Source organism: Aethalodelphis obliquidens, unplaced genomic scaffold (assembly GCF_003676395.1).
Source record: "Aethalodelphis obliquidens isolate GAN/ISIS:26980383/991018 unplaced genomic scaffold, ASM367639v1 scaffold41, whole genome shotgun sequence".
In the NCBI taxonomy this organism is placed as follows: domain Eukaryota; kingdom Metazoa; phylum Chordata; class Mammalia; order Artiodactyla; family Delphinidae; genus Aethalodelphis; species Aethalodelphis obliquidens.
The window spans coordinates 14701983-14726868 of record NW_020837985.1 but is presented as its reverse complement, the minus strand read 5'-3'; the positions used below and the strand labels follow the sequence as shown (position 1 = coordinate 14726868).

General features: G+C 47.1%; 1 protein-coding gene across 4 annotated transcripts in view; it reads left to right on the top strand.

Moving 5' to 3' along the window:
* Nucleotides 1–6255: 6255 nt before the first annotated feature.
* The window catches only part of TRAPPC9 (trafficking protein particle complex subunit 9), a 509122-nt gene continuing 490491 nt past the window's right edge, over nt 6256–24886 (top strand). For 3 of the 4 annotated variants that reach the window (XM_027077960.1, XM_027132545.1, XM_027077961.1), the window contains exons 1-3: nt 6256–6383; nt 14214–14807; nt 22940–23085. In XM_027077960.1, the coding sequence (XP_026933761.1) occupies nt 14224–14807; nt 22940–23085 (730 nt within the window). In that variant the 5' untranslated portion in view covers nt 6256–6383; nt 14214–14223. Of the gene's footprint in view, nt 6384–9606; nt 9709–14213; nt 14808–22939; nt 23086–24886 lie in introns of those variants that run through there. The other variant, XM_027077959.1, reaches the window with a different exon arrangement.

The following is a 24886-nucleotide window of genomic DNA, read 5'->3' as shown; positions in this document are numbered from 1 at the left end:
CCCCTGCATTGGCAGGTGGATTCTTAACCACTGCGCCACCAGGGAAGCCCCTGTATGTTTTTTAAAGGAGAAGAAATATATAGAAAAGTTAAAAGAAGAAAAAGCATTAATCACCCACAGGTCTATCACAGACCAACGCTGCCTAGGAAGATTGTTTGAAAGGAGTGCAGTTTCATGGTGCAGGGATGTGCTAGATGGAGGGCATTCTGGACTGAAGGAACAATATATAAAAGACAGGAAAGCGTGGAAAGGCACGGCTCAGGGGAAAATGAGAAGACAGCATTTGGTTTGCTTTGAGGTGGGGAAGCTGGGGCTAGAAAACGGAGATGAGTAGGTGCGGTAGGACTTCCCAGGAGGACCAGTGCTGGAGGGGGAGATCGTGCAGGTCCGATTCTCCCCCGGGCCGGGGTCCACTATGCCTGGCACATGGCTGGGGCTAATGAAGGAGTGCGCACGAGGCAGGCCCTAGGTCCCTTCCTGCCCCGTAGCGTCCCCTCGCGGCGACTCCCCCGCCTGCTTGCTGCTCGCCATCTTCACTCCGCCGCCTGCGGGCTGCTGACGCAATCGGGAAGCAGGTGCACGGCTCGGTTTCCAGGGCAACAACAGCCGGGCCTCCATCCTTCCGCTCGCACTCGTGCGTCACTTCCGGCCGCTCGCCGCCAGTCGCCGCCGGCCTGTGGAGTGGTTGAGGTTGGGGCTATTTCTCTTCGTCTAGTTGGGGCGCTGTGCTGGGGATGGTGTTGGCAAAAATTATTTTTCGGTTCTGCGGGAGGAGCTGGTAGGGAGGCAGGTGGAGCTTAGTCTCCGTCCCCCAACCAATCGCTTTCAAATCCGTTCCGTGAGCGCAGCGGGGAGAGGGCGTCTCGTCGCTGCCAGACCTAGAGCATGCGCACTCGCACCGAGGCAGTCTCGGGGATCCTGTGTTCCGGGATTTCAGGGCCGCCGGAGGGAATCGAGGGGGCGGGGCAGCGGGGGGGGGGGGGGGGCGAGCGAAGGCGTTGATTGGTCACTAGGAAGCTCGGCTGTGGAGCCGCTGTGGACCCCTGCGGCGGGCTCTGGGGTTTCATTCATTTACTCACTCATTGAATGGATAGACTCACTCAGCCTTCTCAGAGTGTACGCGGAGTCTGAGCTTGTGCTAAGCGCTGGGGATTCGGATCCCACGATTTGGTTGACACTCTGCGGTGTCCCCTCCTTTCTTCCTGTGCAATCTTATCGCGTCTCCTCTCCATTCAAGCCTAGTGTGGTGTACTTCTTGCACAGGGAGGTGACACCCGGCCTCTCTTACTGCAGGCACCTTTCCTTAAGGGTCCCCATCCCTGAAAGCAGCCGCTGAACACTGGAAGGTCTGAGGTGGAATTCTGGTTAGCCGCTCAATTACTGAGGCACTTCCACCACTTGACATTCACCTCTGAAAGAAGAGTATAGTTATTTTAGGAGGGGTTGTGAGGTTTAAAATGAGCTTTGTTGGTTATCTTGGAGTTGAATCCCTGCTTTGACCCTGATTAACCTGTATGACTCTGGGCCATTGCAGGGAGGCCTGTGTCCAGCACTGGCTGATACTCAGGTCTGGCTAATTTTTTTTTTTTAATTGAAGTACACATAGTTGATTTACAATGTTGTGTTAATTACTGCTGTACAGCAAAGTGATTCAGTTATACATATATACTTAAAAATATTCTTTTCTATTATGGTTTATTATAAGATATTGAATATAGCTCTCTGTGCTATACTGTAGGACCTTGTTGTTTATCCATTCTGTATATAGAAGCTTACATCTGCTAACCCCAACCTCCCACTCCATCCCTCCCCTAAACCCCCTCCCCCTTGGTAACCACCAGTCTGTTCTCTATGTCTGTGATTCTGTTTCTGTTTCATAGATAGGTTCATTTGTGTCACGTTTTAGATTCCACTTATAAGTGATATGGTATTTGTCTTTCTGACTTCACTTAGTATGATCATCTCTAGTTGCATCCATGTTGCTGCAAGTCATGTTATTTCATTCTTTTCTGTGGCTGAGTAATATTCCATTGTATATATGTACCACATCTTCTTTATCCATTCACCTGTTGATGGACATTTAGGTTGTTTCCATGTCTTGGCTATTGTGAATAGTGCTGTTATGAGCATAGGGGTGTGTGTATCTTTTTTTTTTAATTAATTTATTTTTGGCTGCATTGGGTCTTCGTTGCTGTGCGGGGGCTTTTTCTAGTTGCAGTGAGCAGGGGCTACTCTTCGTTGCGGTGCGCGGGCTTCTCATTGCAGTGGCTTCTCTTATTGCGGAGCATGGGCTCTAGGCGCGCGGGCTTCAGTAGTTGTGGCACGCAGGCTCCGTAGTTGTGGCTCACGGACTCTAGAGCAAAGGCTTAGTAGTTGTGGCGTGTTGCAGTTTTCTTATGACAGGGCCGAAAGTAAGCTCATCACACGAGATGAATTGTGCCGAAACACAGCAGTAGAGGGCTGCCGCTCGCTCGGGCAAAACAGCGCCATCTGTCCTGCTGTGGTAGCTTTTATTTAAGCATTATCTATGTTTACATTTTAAGACTTGTTTTCTTAACATTCCAAAAATGCCAAAGCAGCAACATATGCTTTCTTGAAGACATGCCGTGCTTCGTCCTTGAGCGCAAAAGCAGCACAAGGACATTGCCTTGTGTTTCCATTATTCTGATTATACTGAAGTAGCACAAGGACATTGCCTTGCGTTCCCACCATTCTGATTATACTGAGGACATCTCATGGATCAGTGCCCAGAGCACTCAATGCTTATTCGCAGGGCCTCGGTTTGCCGGGGGTGGGGTGGGGCGCTAAAGCAATCAGGACTGTTTGCAGTTCCGGCTTATTCGCCAGCCCCCAGTTTGCTGGGGTGGGGATGCGGCTCATGGGTCACGTCTCCTTTCCATGTCCTCAGTTATTCCACTACAGTGGCGCAAGGGCTTAGTTGCTCCGTGGCATGTGGGATCTTCCCGGACCAGGGCTTGAACCCATGTCCCCTGCATCGGCAGGCGTAATCTTAACCACTGCACTACTAGGGAAGCCCTCTTTTTGAATTATAGTTTTGTCTGGATATATGCTCAGGAGTGGGATTGCTAGATCATATGGTAATTCTATTTTTAGTTTTCTGAGGAACCCTCATACTGTTTTCCACAGTGGCTATACCATCTTACATTCCCACCAATGTAGGAGGGTTCTCAAGGCTGGCTAATTCTAAGGTGAAGGATTTAGTAAACCTAAACCAAACTTTTGGCTCCAGATCTAAAGCACCCTCTTCAACTGACATATTGTTAATAAAATTGACTTGTAAATATCCATTGTCTGATTCTTTTGTCTTATTTCTCAATTGCTCCACACTCAGGAAGAGAAAAAAGGAGTGTTACTGCTTAGTCCCCTCCATTAGAACAACCTACCTTATAGGGCCATTGTGAGACTATATGAGAAATTTGTACCAAGCACATTGTACTTTACCTGCTGGGTAAATGGTAGCTACCAGGATTTTGTTATTTTGAGGGAATAGATGTGAAAGCCCTGCTCAAGTGGCTGGCTCTTCATGGTGATAAATAAGCAAATCTGTTCCCTATTGGCTTGGGCACTAGAAAGACCGGGTGAGACATGGCCCTATGGAGAAGTATCCAAGTGGACTGCATGGTGGAAGAGAGCCCTACAACACGGAAAGGAGTAAGGAAACCTTTATAATACTGTTGGTGGATCAGAAATCCTAAGAGGTGATGGGCTTTGCCCAAAGTGGGGTGATCATATGACCCAACCAGAACACTTTTAGCCAGGACAACAGGCATAAACTGGGATTGTCCGAGGCAAATCAGGATATATGATCACCCTATCCCAAGGCCATACAAGTAGCACTTGAAAGAATTGAAACGGAACTTAGATCTATCCCACTCTGTCTCAAAGTGGTTTCTCATACTTTTATTAATCCTGAGAGTGACCTTATGAAGTGATTATTCCCATTTTATGTGTGAAGATATTTAAGTTATATAGTTAGTGAGTAATGGAGTTTATGCTCTGACCTGCACTTTTGACTGGTTTCAGCGGTAATTCTCAACCCCACCAAGCCTCTTTGGGCATTGGTCTTCATCTTTGAGATTGCATGCATGATTGGATGTTTCAGGGAAGTAGATTTGCCTTATGAGAGAACTTTCTAACAGGGCTCTGTATCATTGTATGAAACTTTCCACCTCTGTTAGGATTTTTTATAGAGGGGTTCTGGTGTGGGTGTGAGGTTGGACTTGATGATTTTAGATGTTCCTTCCAATCCAACTTTAAGTGTCTAAAACTCCTTGAGAGCAGGTTTGGTATATTCGTTGAATTCTCAGCATTCAGAGGAGATGCTCAGGAAACGTTAAAACTATGTAAGCAACATAAATCCAGAAGCAAGATATACCTGGGACAAGTCTGGACACCTCCCTCTGATGGCTGGGGGGCTGTGGCTAGCCTTTACATTCTCTGAGCCTCAGTTTTCTCATTGGTCAGAATGCAGAGTAGTCTCCTCCCTCCCTCCCCCACAGATTTGCTGGGACAATAAAATAAATTAATGTGAGTACATTGTAAACAGAAACATTGTACAAAAATAACAATGTTTCCTTTTGCCAGCTTTCAATCTTGCTTTCCAAATTGCTTCTCTTATCCATTTATAGAGAGAATGAGAACAAAGAAGGACTATGGAAAGAGCGCAGGCGACACAGTCAGACAGCCTGGGATTTGAATCCTAAATAGCACCAGCCACTTGTGTGCCAAGTGGAGTGTTCTTTCTGGACCTCAGCGCTAAGAATAGCTACCTTGTATCGATCTTATGAAGACATCGTGTGCTAAACAGGGAGCTCTATTCCTGGCACTTAGACCTCCATAAAGGGTGGCCTCTTTTAATGTCTGTTTTCTGTGTTCTGTAATTGTCAACCTGTACTCTCAGCGCCATGGAGAAGCCACCTTGGGCGGCTTTTTGTAGGGTCCTGGAAGCGTTCTCTCTTAGCCTCTGGGCACCTGTGTTGAAAATCCTTCCTGGCTGTCTTGTGTGCTGGAAATCCGTTCCACCTGTTTTGCCCTGAAGATGTGTTCTGTTTGTAATTCATTCCTACTCTTTGGAAAACAATTCAATAAAAACTCATTTGCTTTTCCACTGGCCCAGGGCAGGTATGAGGGATAGCGTATTATTATTTTATAAAAAATATATAAATAGTAAAGTCATAAAACACCACTGGTCACAGAGCAGAGAGTCAATAAATGCTGGAGTAAAGTAAAAGTGATGGCTCAGTTTTTTCCATGGCTGCTGTATTGGCCGAACTATTCCTGTCCACCATTACACTTTTTTTTTCTTATTTAGAGAGAAATAACATGCATATGGTAAAAAAATTAAAACAGAACACAAAAATACACAAGGGAAAGAAGGTCTCCCTCATCCTCTGTTCTCTCAACCCTCTCTGGAGATGCCACTGTTGACAATTACTTGTGTATTTTTCAAACATGCTATGCACATTCCAACCTATGTATGTGAATTCCTTTTTAAGTTTTATTTCTTTATTTTTAACCTGGATAACCCCTTCTGCCCCTACCTAGCAAGCTGGGCTCTGGAACTAAGGACAGCTGTCCCACACCAGGGGGCCTATTCGGAGCCCTAGACGGGACCCCCAGAGTCAGGAGTGGGTTTCCAAGGAGGAATGGGGACCAAGCACCAGCCCTCGGGCAGTCTGCTTGGGGCTCAGGCTCTGACCTTCTACTTCCCGGCCCCGCCCAGCCCCTGTGGCCTTGCACATAAGGCATGCCCTGGAGACAGGCGGCCTCAGTTTCTCAGCCTGTAAAAGGGGAACTTATACTCTCCCCAAGGTAGTTCAGAGCACTGGCGACAACGCCTGCGGCTGCGCGACACGAAGCCCGGCTCGGCGCGAGGGCAAGGAGTGTGATCCCGTAGTGGTTTTGCAAAGGCCTGGGCTGGAGGGCTGCGCCACGGAGGTGAAATTTGAGCTGCGCGCCTTGAGGGCTTGGAAAGGCGCGCGGAGGCAGGAGTGGCATCTCCTTCGGGGTGCGCGGCCCCAGGAGCCAAAGCTTTTCTTTCCTTCTCAGCGGCTCTCCTTCCCCTTTTCTCCCTCTGGGTCCCTCCGTCTCCTTCCTCCTCCCTGTCCCTCCCTGCGACCATCTAGCTCCTTCCACTTTTCATCACTCCTCTCCTCCCCCTCCTCCTTCCCTCGCTTCCCCGGCGTCTCTTCCAAAACCGGGAGCGGATCCCCGGCCCGGGACGGGCCCTGCGCATGCGCAGGGGCGGTGCCGGCTCAGCCGCTGGTCGGAAGCTCCCGCTCTGAGTCCGGGTAGCGTCCGAAGAGGCTACTCGGCCCTGCCGCCCGCCAGGCCGTTGGCTCCGGGCCCGGGGGTCCGGCTGTGTAAGTGCAAGGTGGGGGGCTCCCGGGCAGGCAGGGTGTCGGGTCGGCTGCGGGAGGGCTGTCCGTGTGTCACGGCGCTCGAGGGCGCCAGCCAGCGTGTGTCCCGCCGAGGGGCTCGCCTCTGCCCACACCTGCTCGGGCCACTTGCCCCAGCCCCGTTACCCTGACCGGAGCCCGGCCACACCTGTCCACGTCCGCACCTGCCGAGGGCCCGGCCCGCACCTGCCGCCTCTCGGGCCCGGCCCTGGCTCTCCTTAGCTCTCGGCTGTCGTCCCCTTCCCCTCTTCCGCCCGCGGGCCCCCTCCGCCCGGCCTCCCTCTGCTCGGCCCTTTGACCCCGGGCCAGCGGGTCTCGGGACCCGGCTGGGGCCGGCCTCCGGGCGGCGCTGCAGCCCGTGCCCCCGGCCGCCTTCCCCACCCCGCGGTCCCGGGAGGCCCTCTTCTCCTTTTTCCTTCTCCTCCTCCTCTTTTGGTTTCAAAGTGTCTCAGATCCCGCTCGGCGGCGGCAGGCGCTGATTCCCGGGGATGAGCTCCTCGAATTGCAAAGTCCGGCTTCTCCCGGCCAAGTCTCGGGAAGAGAGAGCACAGTGCCTGCCTTGGTCTCCTCCCCCGGCTCATTTGCCCCACGTGAATGCCCTTTAACACGGAGTTTTCTGGTGTTCGGATGGGGTTCTTATGGATTTCACGTGTTTTTATAGAGAGAGGGATTACAGTGTTGAAAGCAGGGCTCGGTTTAGTTAAAGATGAGTTGAGGGTATGAGGCTGTGACATCCTCCATCCTCTCCCCGCCCCAGTTTAAACGCGACTGGCGATTTTTAAAACGTAGTTAATTGTCGTTTCCTAGTCCAGCCCAGATAGTATTCCTTAACACGAAATAGCAGCACTAGAGGCATGATATTGGAGAACCAGGAATATTGCAGTCCTAAAGATGTCCTGGCAAGGTTTTTTGTTTTGTTTTTCTTAAACTGTGGGACAGTCCAATAGTATAGAGGGAAAAATAGTTGTCAAGAAATATTTTATCAAATAACAGCGTTATTGAGATAATGTTCACATACGATGAAGTCCACCCGTTTAAATTGTACATTTCAGTGGTTTTTAGTATATTCACAGTTGTGCAACCATTATTATTCCAGAACATTTTCCTCACTTCAAAAAGAAATTCCATACCCGTTGGCAGTCTCCCCTCCTGCAGCCCGGGGAGCCACAGATCTACTTTCTGTCTCTAAGGAGTTGCATATTTGGGGCACTTCATGTAAATGGAATCATACAGTATGTGGCCTTTTGTGCCTGGCTTCTTTCACTTAGCATAACGTTTTCAAGGTCCACCCATGTTGTAGTAGGGTCAGTACTTTGTTCCTTTTTATGGCTAAGTAATATTCTATTGTTATGGATAGATCACATTTTGTTTATGCATTTATCAGGTGATGGACACTTGCGTTGTTTCCACTTTTTGGCTCTTAGGAATAATACTGCTATGAATGTTCGCATACTAGTTTTTGTGTGGACACGTATTTTCAAATCTCTTTGGTATATACCTAGGAGTAGAATGGCTGTTTATATGGTAACTCTATGTTTAACTTTTTGAGGAACTACCAAGTTGAAGAAATATATTCTTGATGTTTTAATCTTTGTATTAGATTAGTCTCAGACACCAGAGGTGGCTCAGTGCCAGGGCTTATTTCATCAGATTCTTTCTCCCTTGAAGAAAGTAGTGGAAAAGCATGGACTCTGGAACCTGGCTCCAGTTTACCCCTTACAGATTAGGAGACCTTGAGCAGCTGACTGAGCCTGGTTCCTCATCTGTAAGGTTGAAAATGGGAATGCTTGTTTCTTAGGATTGTTGTGAAGTCTAACTATGATAAGTTGTAAAGTGCCCAGTGCAGCCCTTTTCCTACCTTATATATGAGACAAATTGCCCCCCGTGGTACTTGCATATTTTGAATCTGGGGCAAAAGTGAACAAGAAGTTTGCTAATACTGAGCTGCCTCAGGGAAAAACCCTTGCCTGAGGTTGTAAGGTTTACTGAGCTGTGGCATGGAGTTGATTGCTGGTCTGCTTTTCAGGGCCTAGTTGGAACTGGAAGGGACCCAGAGGGGTCTTTTAGTCCAGGGTGACTTCATTGTTTAGATTTCATAGATTGGTAAGTGCTAAAAAGCTGGAGGGCCAATCATAGGCTTGTCAATTTTTATTTTTGCCCAGATAGAATAATGGAAGAACAAGCGCCATCTCCCCCGCCCCGCCATTGTTTTATAAAAGCAAGAATGTTTGGGAATTCCCTGGCAGTCCAGTGGTTAGGACTCTGTGCTTTCACTGCGGTGGCCGGGGTTCGGTCCCTGGTCAGGGAACTAAGATCCTACAAGCCGTGGGGTGCAGTCAATTAAAAAAAAAAAAAAAAAAAGACTTTTAACAGCAAAAGACGAGACAGTTCATAACCTAAAAATAAATGATAACAATAGTAGTTAATATTTATAAAGCACTTACTAAACTTACTTTAGTTTTATGGGAAGCTTAATATACATTGTTCATATTTTTCTCATTTTACTTCAGAGTAGAGAAATTGAACACCTCCTGTCCTCAACCTGTGTCAGACCCACAGGCCACCTGTGCACCTGTAACACACTTGCCTTTTTTGTGCATCAACTTTTTTGCTTATAGAAGAGGGGTGTTGGCAGGGGCAGTAGCATAATCTCCTGATAGATGAGAAGGGTGGGGGCCAGGCCCTGAAACTAGCCAACCTGCTGAAAAATGCACCGTAATTTTGAAGTTCGACCTTCTTCCTTTTTTTTTTTTTTTTTTTTGTGGTACGCAGGCCTCTCCCTGCTGTGGCCTCTCCCGTTGCAGAGCACAGGCTCCGGACGCCCAGGCCCAGCGGCCATGGCTCATGGGCCCAGCCGCTCCGCGGCATGTGGGATCTTTCTGGACCGGGGCACGAACCCATGTCCCCTGCATCGGCAGGCGGACTCTCAACCACTGCGCCACCAGGGAAGCCCAATGTGGACCACTTTTAAAGTCTTTATTGAATTTGTTACAATATTGCTTCTGTGTTATGTTTTGGTTCCTTGGCTGCCAGGCATGTGGGATCATAGCTCCCTGACCAGGGATGGAACCCGCACCCCCTGCATTGGAAGGTGAAGTCTTAACCGCCAGGGAAGTCCCCCTTCTTCCTTTTTTAACTCTTATGTTAAATGTTTAACATGTATGTACAGTTTAAAGAATGGCAAAACAAGCACCGCTGGATCTACCATCTAGCTTAAGAGACAGAACATAACTACTGCTTCTGAAGCCCACTGCTTCCCTTTCGAACTGCATTCCTCTTTGCCACCCAGGTAACCACTATCCAAATTTACTTTTTCTTTATAATTTTGCCATATGTGTAAACAAGATACTGTTTAAGTGTTGCCTGTTTTTGAACTTTACATGAATGGAATGGTGCTGCTTGTATCAATCCACAACTTGCTTTATTTGCCCATCATGTTTTTGAGATTCATCTTTGTTCCTGCAATGTCTCTCTAGGTCGTTCATTTTCACTGTTCTAAAGTATTTCATTGTGTTAAACGACCACAGTTTAGTTACCCATTCTCCTGACGGTGGACATTTGCGTTCTCTTCAGTTCTTGCTTCTGTGCACCTGCCAGCCACATGCCAGAATACGTGCCACCTGTCCAACAGGAGAGTTACCTTTGGTCTGCATCTTTGCAGACACGTGGTGTTTTTATACTTAAAACATTTTATCTTTATACCCATGTTCATAATAGTATTATTCATAGTAGCCAAAGCTAGGAACAACCCAAATGACCTTCAATGAATGAATAAATAAAATGTGGTATATATATATACAATGAAATATTATTCAGCATTAAACAAGAAGGAGATTCTGATACATGCTACAACATGGACGAACCTTGAAGACATTCTGCTAAGTGAAATAAGCCAGCACAAAAGGACAAATAGCATATGATTCCACTTATGTGACGTGTCTAGCGTGGTCAGATTCTTAGAGACAGAAAGTAGATGGGGGCGTGCCAGGGGTGGGGGGATGGGCAGTTAGTGTTTCATGGGGACAGAGCTTCAGTGGTGAAGGTGAAAAAGTTCTGGAGATGGTTGCACAGCAGTGTAAGTGTACTTAATGCCATAGAACTCTGCATTTAAAAGGTAAGTTCTGTGTTATGTATATGTTACCACAATAATTTTTTTTTTTTTGGTCAATCTGGTGGGTATGAAATGGTCTATTCCTGTGGTTTTAATTTGCTGTCTCATGATCGCCATTGAGGTGCAGCATCTTACTGTACACGTCTTGGCTACTTGAGTTTCCTCTTCAAAGATGTCTGTTTGTCCATTTTCTGATTGGGTTATGCATCTTTTTCTTACTCATGGATTACCCATTGTGCCAGTACTACTGTTGGAGAGTCTTTCCTTTCCTAATGTCCTAGAGTGGCACCTCAGCTGTATTTCAAATTGCCATGCATGTGTGGGTCTGGTTCTGGGCTTGATGACATTTCCATTTTTCTCTCTATCCCTGTGCCAATACTGTGCTGACTATAGGTGTTTTTTTTTTCCCTACAGATTTACTGAAATATAATTCACATGCTATACAGTTCAACCATTTAAATATACAGTTCAGTGGTTTTTAATGTATTCACAGAGCTGTACAACCCTCACCACAATCAATTTTAGAACATTTCATCACCCCACAAAGAAACCCTATGTTCCATTAGCAGTTATGTCTGGTGGGACAGATGCCCTTCCCCATTGGTCGTTCCTCGGGAGTTTCTTGGCTATTGACCATAAACTAACTTGTTACATTCCATGAAAAATCTGATAGTAATTCTAATCAGAATTGTGTTGAATCTATATATCAAAATGGGGAGAATGAACATCTTTATGATATAAACTTTTTCTACCCATGGGTATATCTGGGACCCTACCTTTTCCTCTCTACAGAGCCTGGCACGTGGGAAGTCCTCACTAGATGTTGGGGATGTGAATGATGAGGTTTTATATATCATTAGTTTCAACCATAGCCTTGCACAAAAGAGAAAACTAACCTCAGTGAAGCTACGTGACTCACTTATGGTCACAAAGAGTGACAGCCAGTGCTGGAGCCAACCCGACGCACGTGGTGCTTGCAGTGAGTTCGCCGCCGCCTACTGCTGATGGGAGCAGCATCCTTTTTGCGAATGATACATGCTGGTTGGCCGCTTTCACTTTCATTGGTTCCATCTTATCTGTAGGTGTTTTTCTTCTGGTGGGCCTGTGTGTGATGTGTGACATGTTAATAAAGATCTGTGTCTGGGAGAACTCTGCGCCAGGTGCGGGGAGTGCCCACTGAGCACATGCTTGAATTGGGAAAAGACACAGTAGAGGTTGGAATTTCCATTACGGTTCAAACTTCCTGATTTCTATGACCTATTATACCTTGATTGAGCCCACCTTAATTTTGGATGCACAAATATGGAAAAACTTGATGAAACGTGATTGTACGGTATTGTAGAGAGAGGACCTTGTACGATTTTTCTCTTTCTTTTTTCTAACACTTGTTCTCCTGGGCCGCACAGATCCTGCACCCATTCAGCAGTGTCCAGGGCTTGCTCGGTGCTGCACTGAAGCAAAATTTGTTTATAAGGGCCTTTCCTCATCTACTCTGGGCCTCCGTCTTCTTCTCTGCACAATGAAGGCTTAGACTAGATAAGGGTTTTTCAATATCATTGCCTCCTTTTAGAAACAGAAAACTCTCAAATCTCCCTCCCCACCCACCCCAATGCTTAAGATTTTGATACGTCCCCCAAGGGGTGACATCCCTCTTTGTTGAAAGTTGATGTGCTTTTGGTTCTTTCCAGGAGGTGCAGAAAAGACTCTGCAGAGAATTATTGCAGGGAGGGGCCGGGGGCCAGTGTATCACACTTCGCAGTGTGAGTGCCGGGGCAGGGGCTGGGGTGGGGGGTGCGGGAGCGCCTGCCTTTCAATACTGCAGCTGATGTGGCCTCTCTGTGAGCTTGCACAATGTGACCGACTTCTCTTTCCCTCAGTTTCTTCATGTGTAAAGTTGGGGTGATATTATTTAGAGGTTTTCATGAGATAATATACACATAAGCTTTTTGTGTCCTGGGTAGAAACAAGACCAGTTAGCGGGTCAGAGTTTTCTTAAAAAAAAAAAAAAAAATCTTTTTCCTGCTGCTCTGTCCAGGTGTGTTGTGAAGCTCCTGGAGGGTGAGGGTTGACTCTGAAGTCCAGCATGGGGTAGGTGGCCCCAGGATCTGCGTGCCCCAAATTGCTCCCACCTCCCTCCCCAGTCCTCTTCCTCTCAGCCCAGGATGAAATCCCTGCCATTGGACTTACTCAGAGGTCTGGTGGAAATGGCCTTTTATTTTTATTGTTTCATCTGGGAGGGCTGCTGTCATGATCTCTGTAGTCAGGTTCTGGTGAACCGAAGGCTATGCAATTTGGTGTTCCTAGTCAAGAAAAAGAAAACACAATTACAAATACAAAATTAGATATAGGGCCATGGAAGGGGCTCTTGCAAGTGGGGGCCATTAGCTCTGTTAGCTGCACAGTACAGCGGCCTCTGGCCGTGAGTACCCACCCCTGTACTCTGAAGTAGGAGAGACCAGTGAGGTCAGTGGAAAGATTTACTGAGTGTATCTCACGGGCTAGGTGTTTCCCTACTTGTATGGTGTATTCCTTATTTGATACAATGAGCTCATTTAATCTCAATAGCCTTTAAAAAAATTAGACCTTTTATTTTGAGATGTAATGTAGATTCCCATGCAGTTGTAAGGGATAATATTGAGAGAACTTATGGACCCTTTGCCCAGTTTCCCTTAATGGTACTTGCAAAGTTATGGTACCATATTAAAAACAGAATATTGACTCACTAACCCTTTGAGGTTTGTGTTATTATCCACATTTTAATTCATGATAAAACTGGGGTTTAAAGAAGCACACAGGCCTGCCCCAGGTCACTGACGTTGTTAGTGTAGAGTCAGGGGTGGAACGTGGGCTTCACATTTCTGGGCAGTGCCATTATGATGGTCTGTGGAAGGGGGCAGCATTCATTTGCTTGTTTGTTCATTCATTCAGCAAACATTTATTAACTCCTACGGGCCAGATGCTTTCCTATGGGTTATCTAATTGAATTCTTCAACAGTACTGAGAATCAGGTAATGTTGTTTTCTTTCTTTCTTTTTAAATTTTTATCGAAGTAGTGTTGATGTTGCTTTCTTTTTATATCTAACAAAATTCACTCAGAGAGGTTATTAAAACTCTCCCAAGGAAGCACAGTTCGTAAAGGAGGGATAGTAACCGTGTAGAGCCTCTCCTTCTACGTCAGGCAGTATGCCCGGCACTTCGCATGTGCAGCCTTCCTCAATCCAGATATCTTCTTAGCAAGCAAGTTTTATTATCGCCATTATTTTTCAGTTCAGGAGCTCAAGTGGACTGGAGTTCAAGTCCAGACCATCTGATTCCACTGTGGTTCTTTTCATTCTGTTCTGCTGAGGGGCTGGGGAAGCAGTTCCTTCCGTTGTTCAGTCATTTATTCAGCTTTCTGAGCATTGATTCCACATCAGTGCCTGGCTCCTGGCCAGGAGTTGGAAACAGAAAACAAGAGATGGCCCCTTTTCTGCAGGAGCTCCAAGCCTGGTCCAAGAGCAGGGGATTGTGATAAGAGCTGTGATAGCCATATGCAGAACTCCGAGGACAAACTGTTCCCCACAGCTTTGCTTGGGGCTTACCCTGCCTTCCAGCTGGTGGACGCCAGCATCACCGCATCCCCGAGTGCGCCGGCAGCCTGCAAAACCCGGTGCGCCTCAAAGCCTCTTTTTCTCTCTGGGCAGGGTCTTCACCATGAGTGTCCCTGACTACATGCAGTGTGCTGAGGACCACCAGACTCTCCTCGTGGTGGTCCAGCCCGTGGGGATCGTCTCGGAGGAGAACTTCTTCAAGATCTACAAGAGGATCTCGTCCGTGAGCCAGATCAGCGTGCGCGACTCGCAGCGCGTGCTCTATATCCGCTATCGGCACCACTACCCGCCCGAGAACAACGAGTGGGGCGACTTCCAGACCCACCGCAAGGTCGTGGGCCTCATCACCATCACAGACTGCTTCTCGGCCAAGGACTGGCCGCAGACTTTCGAGAAGTTCCACGTGCAGAAGGAGATCTACGGCTCCACGCTCTACGACTCGCGGCTCTTCGTCTTCGGGCTGCAGGGGGAGATAGCCGAGCAGCCGCGCACCGACGTGGCCTTCTACCCCGGCTATGAGGACTGCGGGACGGTGGAGAAGAGGATCGAGGACTTCATCGAGTCGCTGTTCATTGTGCTTGAGTCCAAGCGTCTGGACAGGGCCACGGACAAGTCCGGGGACAAGATCCCGCTCCTCTGCGTCCCATTCGAGAAGAAGGACTTCGTGGGACTGGACACGGATAGTAGGTAAGTCTCCCTGGAGCCCAGGCTCCTCGGCGTGGGCTGCTTCCCGACCTCCAGAGAGGGAGAAGCAAGCGGGAGCGTAGAAGCAAGGGAGCGGGGGGAGAAGGGTGCAGTCCACTGGTTTTCAGACTTAAAAATGGAACAGCCTTTGGTTCAGGGAAATCCTTTTAGGGTTCATGTGGACACTTACTGCCCCTTTTCAGCTGGGAGCCCTGGTGGGTCCCCCTGGAGCGCTGTCCAGTAGGGTAGCCACTGTCACTGAGACTGTGGAGGAGGCTGGCCTGAGCCGGGACGTGCTGTAGGTAAAATGCACGTCAGATGCTGAGACCTAGTCTAGGAAAAAGAATGTAAGCTGTCTCAGTATTTCTTTTTTATTGATTACACGTTGAAATAACACTTTACATGTATTAGATTAAATAAAACACGTTACTAAAATCTGTTGCGAGTGTTTGGTTCTCACTGTTTAAAATGTGCAAACTAGAAGACTTTTTACGTGGCTCACACTGTCTTCCTGTTGGACGGCGCTGCCCTCCGGCACAGTGTGAAGACTGTTATTCAGCCTCATCCCGTCAATGTGCAGATGAGGTGCTGAACGCAGAGAGGCGGCCCAGTGAGGTGCTAGCTGAGCTGGGGGTCGGGCCGTGCCTCCTGCCTCCCAGTCCCCGGGCGCCTGCAGGGCTCAGGTCCTCCTCCTGCCAGAGGACCACGCCACGGCAGCACCGGAGCCCCCGCTTATGCTTAGGGTATCAGAAATGCCATGGGGGCTTCCAAAAGAGCGCCCCACGCAGAGGAAGGTGTGTTCATGGTTTCTGTGTCTCAGGGAGTGTCAGACAGAGCAGGGAAAGTTCAGTCCTCACTTTGTCCCCGTGATTAAGTCACCAGAATTGCAGACGAGCTCTGCTGGGCCGTCTGCTTCCCCTCTCTGCCCTCTGCTCAGTTTCCCTGTGTGGCCAGTGCGGTGTCCCTCCTGCAGGAGAGGACGAGACGCACGCCTTTGCCGAGATGTGGTCCCCTTTGCTGGGGAGAGCGCGGGTAGCTGTGTCACTCCTGGCCTTGGGCCCTGGGCCCTGAGTCTGTCCTCCCCGCTCTGTACAGGTCGCACGATGGTCTCCCAGGTGAGGATGGGGGACATGGTGTGGGTGCCGCAGTGCCCGCTGCAGAGCAGGTGCTCAGGGTTTCCTGAACTTACCTAAGGTCAGACCCGACTTTCTGGTTGTCGATAAGTTAGAGGAGAAGATGTCACAGAATTGAGGGAAAAAGTCCAGGCAGCCCTACGAGTGAGAGGCACAGAGTCCCCGAGCCACTCCTGCAGGTGGTGCCTGGCAGGGTCTGGAGGAATTTTCATTTCCTCACCTGGACACGTCTGCGTGGTCTAAGGAAAGGGCAAGGCATGTCGTACCCACGATCCGTACTTAGTTTTCGCATGACCCTATGATCTACATGCCAGCACTCCCCTTCTCCCCTTGGACCCGAGGTGGCAAGGGTTAGGAGCCCAGGCACCGCGGAGGGGCAGAGCTGCCAGCACCAGGCCCGCTCCTGGCCGGCTCCTCACCGCACCTGTTGCCTCCTGCTGAGCCCCGGGCGTCAGGTGGGGTGGATGCCGTGGTGATCATCCCTCACAAGGTGGGGCCTCACGGGCACACAGCATCACAGTGCCTGCGGCATCGGCAGGGACTGCCTGCCCCTCCCTGGACAGACTGGTGGGTGAGTGGCTGAAGCCAGGAACCCTGCCCTGACCCCGTGGCCAGTGCCTTATCCTTGCCAGACGAGGCACTGGTGACATTTCTGCTCATCAGCTTCTTGGCTTTGAGGTTGCAGACCCACCAGGGAATGCCAGTTTGTTTTTGCCTTTTGAAATCTGTGCTCGCAGTTGGGCAGGAATAGCTAGTTTCAGGATACTGTGCTCGGTGCATGGTGGCTGACCCTATTGCCAAGGGTTTATGCAGAGTGAATGAAACCTCCCTCCTGGTGGGTCCATTCTGTTCTCGCGGTACCGTAAACACTCAGCCATCATGTGCACTTCAGTGAGATAATGATGCCAGTGACCTCAACTCAAACACATTCTACTCCAGTCACTGTTCATCCCTTGTTGCTTTCACTAGTCTCAGTTATCTAATTTTTAAAACAACAGTTAGGTGCAGGGACAGAGCCTAACTCTCCTGCGGCTCTTGGTAGGGGTGATAAAAAGTGTCCAACCTGAAGTGAGATTGCATTTTGTGGCTCGAAAGGAAACGTCTAGATGTAGGTGGAGGTTTGGTTGGAGGCGCTGACAGGCTCCACGGCAGGTGCTGCCAACCTGAGGCCCCAGCCTTCCCGGGGCATAGGTGTGGGTGGGCTTTACTGAACGTCCACGTGTGCCCCTGGCCTCATCAAAGCCCACGTCAATTCTTGACCATGCTGTCAAAGTTATTTTTGTTCTGGTGTGTTTCTAATTGTTGCTTGTTCCTCTTTCTTTTCTTTTCCTTTGTTCTTTTTCTCTCATACCGCCCTGTGAGTATGTTATTGGGTCTGAAAAGGTAGGCTGTGAACACATTACATTGAAAATAGCTAGATTTCCCTCTGTGCTGCCTTCTTACCGCCTTCATCGCTTTAAAAAACAAAAACTTAACTGCTGCTTTGATCCATGTGTTATCCTGGTCATCATTTTATTTTCTAATTTTTTCGAATTTTCGCTTTTTTAGCACATAACCGCCTGATGTTTGATAGCGATTCAAACACGTGCTTTGGGGAACCTGTTTGGTCTTCCTTATATTTGGTGACAAATGAGCCCTTATTAATTTTTGTTTGTTTGTTTTGAGGAAGTGAGTTGCTAATTGATTTAAGCGGCTGCCGGCCGAGGGGTTTTCTCGGGATATTTTAACTTGGAAGTCAAAGTCTGCCGCACCTTGCTTGATTCTGGCTTTTAAATGAACGCATTAGGCCTGCGGTTCTTGGCTGTCGCTGGCGATGTGCATGGTGGTGCTTACTGGCCAGTGGTCACCGGTGAAGAGGTGACCGGCTTGGGGGTCTGCTGGCCGTGGAGGGACGCTGTTGGAGGAGCGGACACCAGATTTACTTTGCTTTCACCTTGACCATGCCATTTACTTTACTTTGTCTGAGCAACTTTTCGTCATAAAGGGGCAGAGGCTAGTCTAAAATCCATGCCAGTCTTTTGCCTCCTTTCTGAGGGCAGGTTTTCTAGGTATCAGAAAAATATGTCCTTCTCCTAGATAGCTAGTTCATGTGGATCTGGTGGACACAAGGGCCTCTCTAAGTGACCACGGCTTCCTCTCTGCTTTAGCCAATAAGCGTTCAGAGCCAGGTCTGTGGTTTACCTTAGCAGATGTCTAGGCCCTACCTGCACCAGCCTTTACTTTTAACCCACGTTGGCAAGAAATAGCTGATTCTTTGTTTGTTGAGGCTAATGTCCGCCACTGATGGGCATGTCATTAGTTTGCAGCTCCATCGCCCAAGGTCAGCTGTGAAGGGAGATGCTTTGGCTGGCCTAGGACTTCGCGTTCTTCCCCCGGGTTCATCTCACCCCTGGGGAAGGGTTTTGCCACACCACCGTGCTGGCCGGGAGGCCTTGTTTCTCCTTTAATGCTCTGGTCCAAATGTGGACCCTTCATCTTTCATCGAAATAGGCCAGACTTTCTGCAAGGGTCCATCTCATTCTGGGGCGGGGGGACAAAACAGAAGTAAGTGTAGCAAGTGCAAGAAGTTGAGGCCATCTGGGTTGGAAAACATAGGGTGGGATCCTGTGATGGCTGGGCTGTGCCCTGGGTGCAGGGCCTTTCCCATGGCTCCCTAGACTCAGAAGCTGGAGTTGAAGTGGCGTGGGAGTGGGGAGAAGATGGGGTCTTCTTTGAGGGAGGGAGGAAGGCCTGGGGTGGTGTGGAGCCCTGCGGTCCAGTGGACTATCTTCCCCACGGACACAAGGCAGATCAGACAGGGGATCTGAGGGCGGAGGGGATGAGCATTGGGAGGAGGGGCTGACGTGTGGAAGGACTGTTGGATAGTTCTGGAATAGTCTTTCCCCTCAAAATAGACTTAAAAAAATCCAAATCTCTTAAGAACATTGATAGTTACTATGCAGGAAGCAGCTCTTTTTTGATCCTTCTAAGGGTAAGGCACTACACTGGTGGATACAAAAAATAGGACAGTCTATCCCAGGGGCTTGATACTTATTAGGGGGAATATGCAAGTTTATAAGGGGAGAAGGGTGGGGGAGGGAAACTAGCAAGGCTCTGTATCAGGCACCAGTCAGCCTCCCCACCTACATATTTCATTCATGCCACATCGATGCCATCTGAGGTGGGTGGTAGCAGCCCCCTTTTCCAGATGGGAAGCCTTCTCAGAGAGGTTAAGTCATTAGCCCAGCATCACCGGGCTAGCAAATGCTGTAGCAGGATTCAAGCATGGCCCCGTCAGGCTTTCAAGGATGTGTTCTCACTACTAATTCTGTTACCTCCCTGTTACATCTGGAATGGTAAAGTGGATCAGTTTTGGAGTCTTTCAGAAAAAGTCTCTGACTGAAGTGCTGCAGGTCTATGTCATGAAGCTCAGACTTGTCTGATGGTTAGGAAGCATCAGCGTGCTTTACCTCCCCGTGTTGAAGGTCTTCATTTCACTCCAATGATGACATGCTTGCAAATGACGCACAGGTGCAACATCAGACTTAGAAACTTCCGAACTTGTAATGGAAACCGTCCAGCCCTCCCTTGATCTGCTTTCCTCAGCAGAATGTAACTATGCTGCAGGGCTGGGCTCTCTCTATGGAGTGAAGGTTAAATACCCAACGTTAGCATAAAACAGCTCAGATGGAGGAAATCGACATTGATGAGTTATTGGAAGATTTCATAAGACAAGGTGCAGGATCAGTTAATGGCCCATATACCATCTGAAATTGAGTACAGAACATTGCATTTCTTATTTTCTATTCAGAGCTGTCTTATAATATAAAGTTGTCTACTTTGGAACTTCAGCTCCACCAAAGGGACGCCTGTCAGCGTTTATGCACGATGCACGTAATCTAGGTTTCCTCAGTCCATAAAATGCTAGTGCAAAATCATGGGCTGTAGCTATCACTTAATTATGCAAATACCTTTAAAACTATATAATACCAAAAAGAAAAAAAAAGAGAGATTACCTTTATCCAAGTTCCTTTGGCTTTTAATTGCAAACTGTTGTTGAGCAGCTCTGGTTTTCCTTTGGATTTGAATATATACATTCTTTGCATGTAAATTGGTTTTTGGATTAGAATATACCAAGCCCTTTTTTCCCACAAGCCACATAAATAGTACCCAAATTGCACACATATGAAACATTTTCTTCTTTTATCTGATCATAAGTCATGAGAATAATACAGCGTATATCTGTAGTTGAATTGTCCTTAGTGTAAAGTGCAGTGTGAACGCCTTCTGTGACAGTGCTTGCGGCTGTGTGTTAGGTGTTTTTGCACAGCTTCTAGAAAGGATGCCTTTCCCTTTATCTGGGGAGGCTGCAGGTCTTTGCCTGTGATTTAGGTATGATTGATTTGAGGCCATTATGACTTAGGGGTTATCGGGTTTTTAATTTTTTTATCAATCCTTATTTCCAGTTCCTTTAACCCAGTGGTTATAACTTGTAAGAATACTGAAATAACTCTTTGAAGTATTTAGAGCATATTCACATTTTTGGCTAAGTTCTATTGCTCATGGCTTTGAAATTCACCATTAGTTTTGAAATTTACAACAAATTATGGCATATTTTGAATATTTACATTTTGTGTTAATGTTACATTTATTTGCCACTGTGGCTTCATGTTGTATTTTTCTTTGTTATACTGTTTGCTCGTATGTTTTTTTCCTTATCCATAAACATATTCAATGGTCACACAATGTGACTATTCTAATAATGTATATATAAGAACTCTGAACTTTTAGAGAGACTTAAAAAACGTGACATTACCATTTTCAAATGATCCGTGAAAGAAGGATCCATGTCTTTTTGGAAAAAGAATTTTGATGAGAAAGCTTATATTCTAAATTCCAAAATTGGCTTAAAATATTTAGTTTAAAGTATTTTGTAGTTTAGCTAACTACAAATCGAATTGACTTAATTCCTTTATCTGTTTCTTGCTGTGTTTTCAAAGGATTGGAACAGAATTGCTCATAATCTTGAGATGACCCAGCCTTGGGACATATAGTACTTCGAGAGTTAAATACTTTAATTTATATAAATCTGTGATAGAATTTTGTTTGTATGGTATTTTGGAGATTTCCTCCCAAGTATTAGGGTTCCTTCTATTTTTATATAATTTCGAATATTTTATATTGTTTGTTGAATCGTGTGACCTTAATATGAAAAACTATGAGCATATTTAGCCGCCTCCTTTTTGTAAAAATCCTGTATTTTCAAAACCAACTGTTTCTGATCACAGTGGTTGCACTTTTTATTTTTGAAAGTGTTCTGGGCTATATTTTGCTACAGTAGATGTGCACCTTTGTAAGTTCATACGAAGATGTAATAATTTACTTTTTTTGGAGAGTTAAGACAGGATGCTTTAAAGCAAATTTTAGTCTAACAGGATAGGAGTAGAGTCTACTGAAAAAAAGTCTAATTCAAAATCTATTGAGTCAACATCATGGTGGTATTTGTAAACTGAGCCACGTATTAAAAGTCCACAGTCGTGGTCATGGAGGAGGAAAATGTGCATTTGGACGCTGAATTCTTTTCTGGTTAGGGCAGGAGGACACGGCAAGAAAGCAGGCCAAGCACTGCCCACCTTTGGGAGGGAGAGGCCCACAGGTGCAGAGGTTGGAGGCAGGGAAGGCTTCCATGAGAAACTGAGTTGAAATGAGCCCTAAGGTGGGTGGGAAGTAGCTAGACCGAAGGGTCAGGTGGCCCCTGCGGTCACTGGGGGCCTTGGTACTGTGGTAAGGCTGGGGAACGCAGGAGGCAGTGCGGGGGGGCTAGAACTGTACTGGGGAAACTTTGAAGGCTTTGAAGTGAGGGAGTGACCTGATCAGATTTGTGCTTTGGGAAGGCCACTCTGGCAGTGTGTGAGAGTGTGTGTGTGTGTGTGTGTGTGTGTGTGTGTGTGTAGCAGGGATGAAGGGGAGGGTGGTACAGGGTGGGCGGGTCATTAGAAGACCATTAGAGGACTGTTGAGGTGACCAGTGGGGAAGAGATGGCAGGGTGTGCTTGGGGATGGCGGGGCAGTTTAGATGCAGTATTTTCTTACGGGGAGGGCTTGCTGGCGGGGGCCATCCTAGCAGTGCCTTGTGGCTGGGAAGAAAACAGATAGAGGACAAGCCGACTTTCCTCTTCTCTCCTCTGTGTTACGTGATGGTCTTAGTTCAGCGAACATTTGGAACAGAAAAGCTACATTCCAGAGTTAGATCTGATGGGATTTAAGTTTGTATTGAGATCTGTGCATTCATTTAGCTAGAAACTTCACATCTTTTGGATTAGCATAGGGGTTTTCTTTCTTGATAAGATTGCTTTCTTGGTTAGAGGAAATTTAATACAGCTGCTGTTTTTCTTGAAAAATCTTATCTTTTAAGAAATCTAATATTCAAAAGAATAGGAATATTTAAAAATGATACAGCAGGATTTTGGTGTAGTTTCTTTGGTTTCTGAGTTGATACAGAGTTAGAAGCTTTTGCATTATTTAATAGCACATCCTTGCCAATATTTAAAGAGCTGTTAGCGAGGGTCCCAGGCCCCACCTCTCAGAGTATCATTAAAGCTTGCTCTGAAATAGTGACGATAAAGGTCTTGTTTGCAAAAGCCAAACAGTTGGCTTATAATATGCAGCATAGCTCTCTTTATAAAATAATAATAGGTTTGAGGTTAAGAAAGTGGAAGATAATTGATTTTTTTAAAAAGCTGAAACATAAACTTTCTTGTGCTAATGTTGTGATTGGAAAATTTGAAAAGAGAAAGGCTGCTCTAATATTATCCATGTGAAATACGTGTATCCTATTAGGTTTAAAAAATAACTTTGCTCATAAACTGGCAGTGATGGTGGCTGGCTTTCAATTGTGGAGCCTAAGGTTGCCTTCTTAGCATTTTTTTTGTAGCGAGGGAATTGCAAAGTGCTTAGCCAGTGTGCTTTTGGGGCAGAAGTCGGGCATTAGCAATGATACATTTCTGTGCATTTTACTTTATAGACATTACAAGAAGCGGTGCCAAGGGCGCATGCGGAAGCATGTGGGGGATTTGTGCCTACAGGCCGGGATGCTGCAGGACTCCCTGGTCCATTACCATATGTCCGTGGACCTGCTTCGCGCAGTGAATGACTTTCTGTGGCTTGGAGGTAAGGTTATCTGATGAAGATGATCACATATGTAATTACAGCAACTGCTACTTGAAATAAGAGAAAACCTAGAAACAGTGGCTCTAAAAACATATGGAGAGGGAGGGGAAGCCTTCAGCTGAGCTGGTTGCAGTGGGGAGTCTTCCGGGGTACCTGCCTCACCTTATCTCCTGCCACTTTCCCACCCAGCCCTGCACTGCAGTCCTGCTGAAGCAAGCATGCACTTTCCTCAAAAACACACTGAATTGCCTTGTTGCTCTGTTTTTTTTTTTTTTGAAAAGCACATCTTGCCCTCTGCTTAGAATGCCATTCCCCATGATAGTCACCTCTTACACTCATTCTTCAAAACCTCATCCATAGGTCAGATGATGAATGGATGAACAAAATGTTTCTCCATATAGTGGAACACTATTCAGACATAAAAACAAATGAGATACTGATACCACTACAATATGGACGAACCCTGATAGCATCATGTCAAGTGAAAGGAATCAGACACAAAAGGCCACATATAATATGATTCTGGTTATCTGAAATGTCCAGAATAGGCAAATCTAGAGGCAAAGAGCAGATTACTGGGGCTGGGCAGAGGGGGGGATGGGGAGGGACTGCTGATGGGCATGGGGTTTCTTTGGGGTGATGAAAAGGTTCTGGAATTAGATAGTGGTAAGGGTTGCACAGCTGTCAATATACAAAAGCTCCCGAATCGTACACTTTTAAGTGGGTGAGTTTTGCGGTATGTGAATTATATCTCCATTAAAGAAACTTTAAAAACAAGAAAACCTGCTTCAAAGGACAGCCTCTTCTGACCCCTCCACGCAGTGGGTGCCCGCAGGTCTTGTACAGAATCCTGTCTGCATGGAGTTTACCCTCTGTGCTGGAACTGCCTGTTGGCATGTTTTTCTCCTTCAGGGGCTATGTCCTGGAGGTGGGAGTGGGAGGCGTGGTCTGTGTGTGTCCATCATCTAGTATATTGTAGATGTTCTGTGAGTGCTTGTTAAATAAATGTGGTGTGAGTGAGGGCTGAAACAGGGTCCTTTCCCGGAAGAGGCTGACAGCTCAGTCAGAGGGCCCGTCAGCCACTGTGGCAAATACAAGTCAGAATGAAGTAACCAGGTTCTTCAGTGGAAGATCAACAGCGTCCTATAGGACACACAAAATATAAATTCTTAAAATGGACTTAAATTTCATAATTTGGCTTCTTAAAGAGGAAAGGGAGATAAAAGTGAGAAAGAGAAGGAATAGATGGGAAGAAACAAGAAACAGATAAAGGATTAAGTAGGAGGGGAAAGGTGAATAGGAGTTTTACTTTGTTTTCTTGAAGGAGAGGTCTATAATGACTTGCTGTGGACTGGTGGAGTAGAGCTGAAGGTTAGGTGCTTATCCGGGAAGAATGCCACCGGGCACCTGACCCACCCAGTGATAATGGGCAGGTCGGGTTCCTGTGAAGGCTGGGTGGAGTGGGTGGTGCCGGGTGCTGCCAGCTAATTTCACTCTTGGTCCCTCAGAAACGCACAGTGGGGTTTCCAGGGGGCTCCAGGACGTGTGACATCACAGCAGATTGAGGGCAGAAGCAGGTGTGAGAATCCAGTACACTTGTCTCGAGCCAGACATGAAAGAAATTTCATGTAAAATTGTAAAAATGCAAACAGTGCCCCTCTTCCAGCATATTGTTGTTTTGAAACGTAGTTGTTTTTCATAAAAATTTAACATGGTCGGGACTTCCCTGGTGGCGCAGTGATTGAGAATACACCTGCCAATGCAGGGAACACGAGTTCGAGCCCTGGTCCGGGAAGATCCC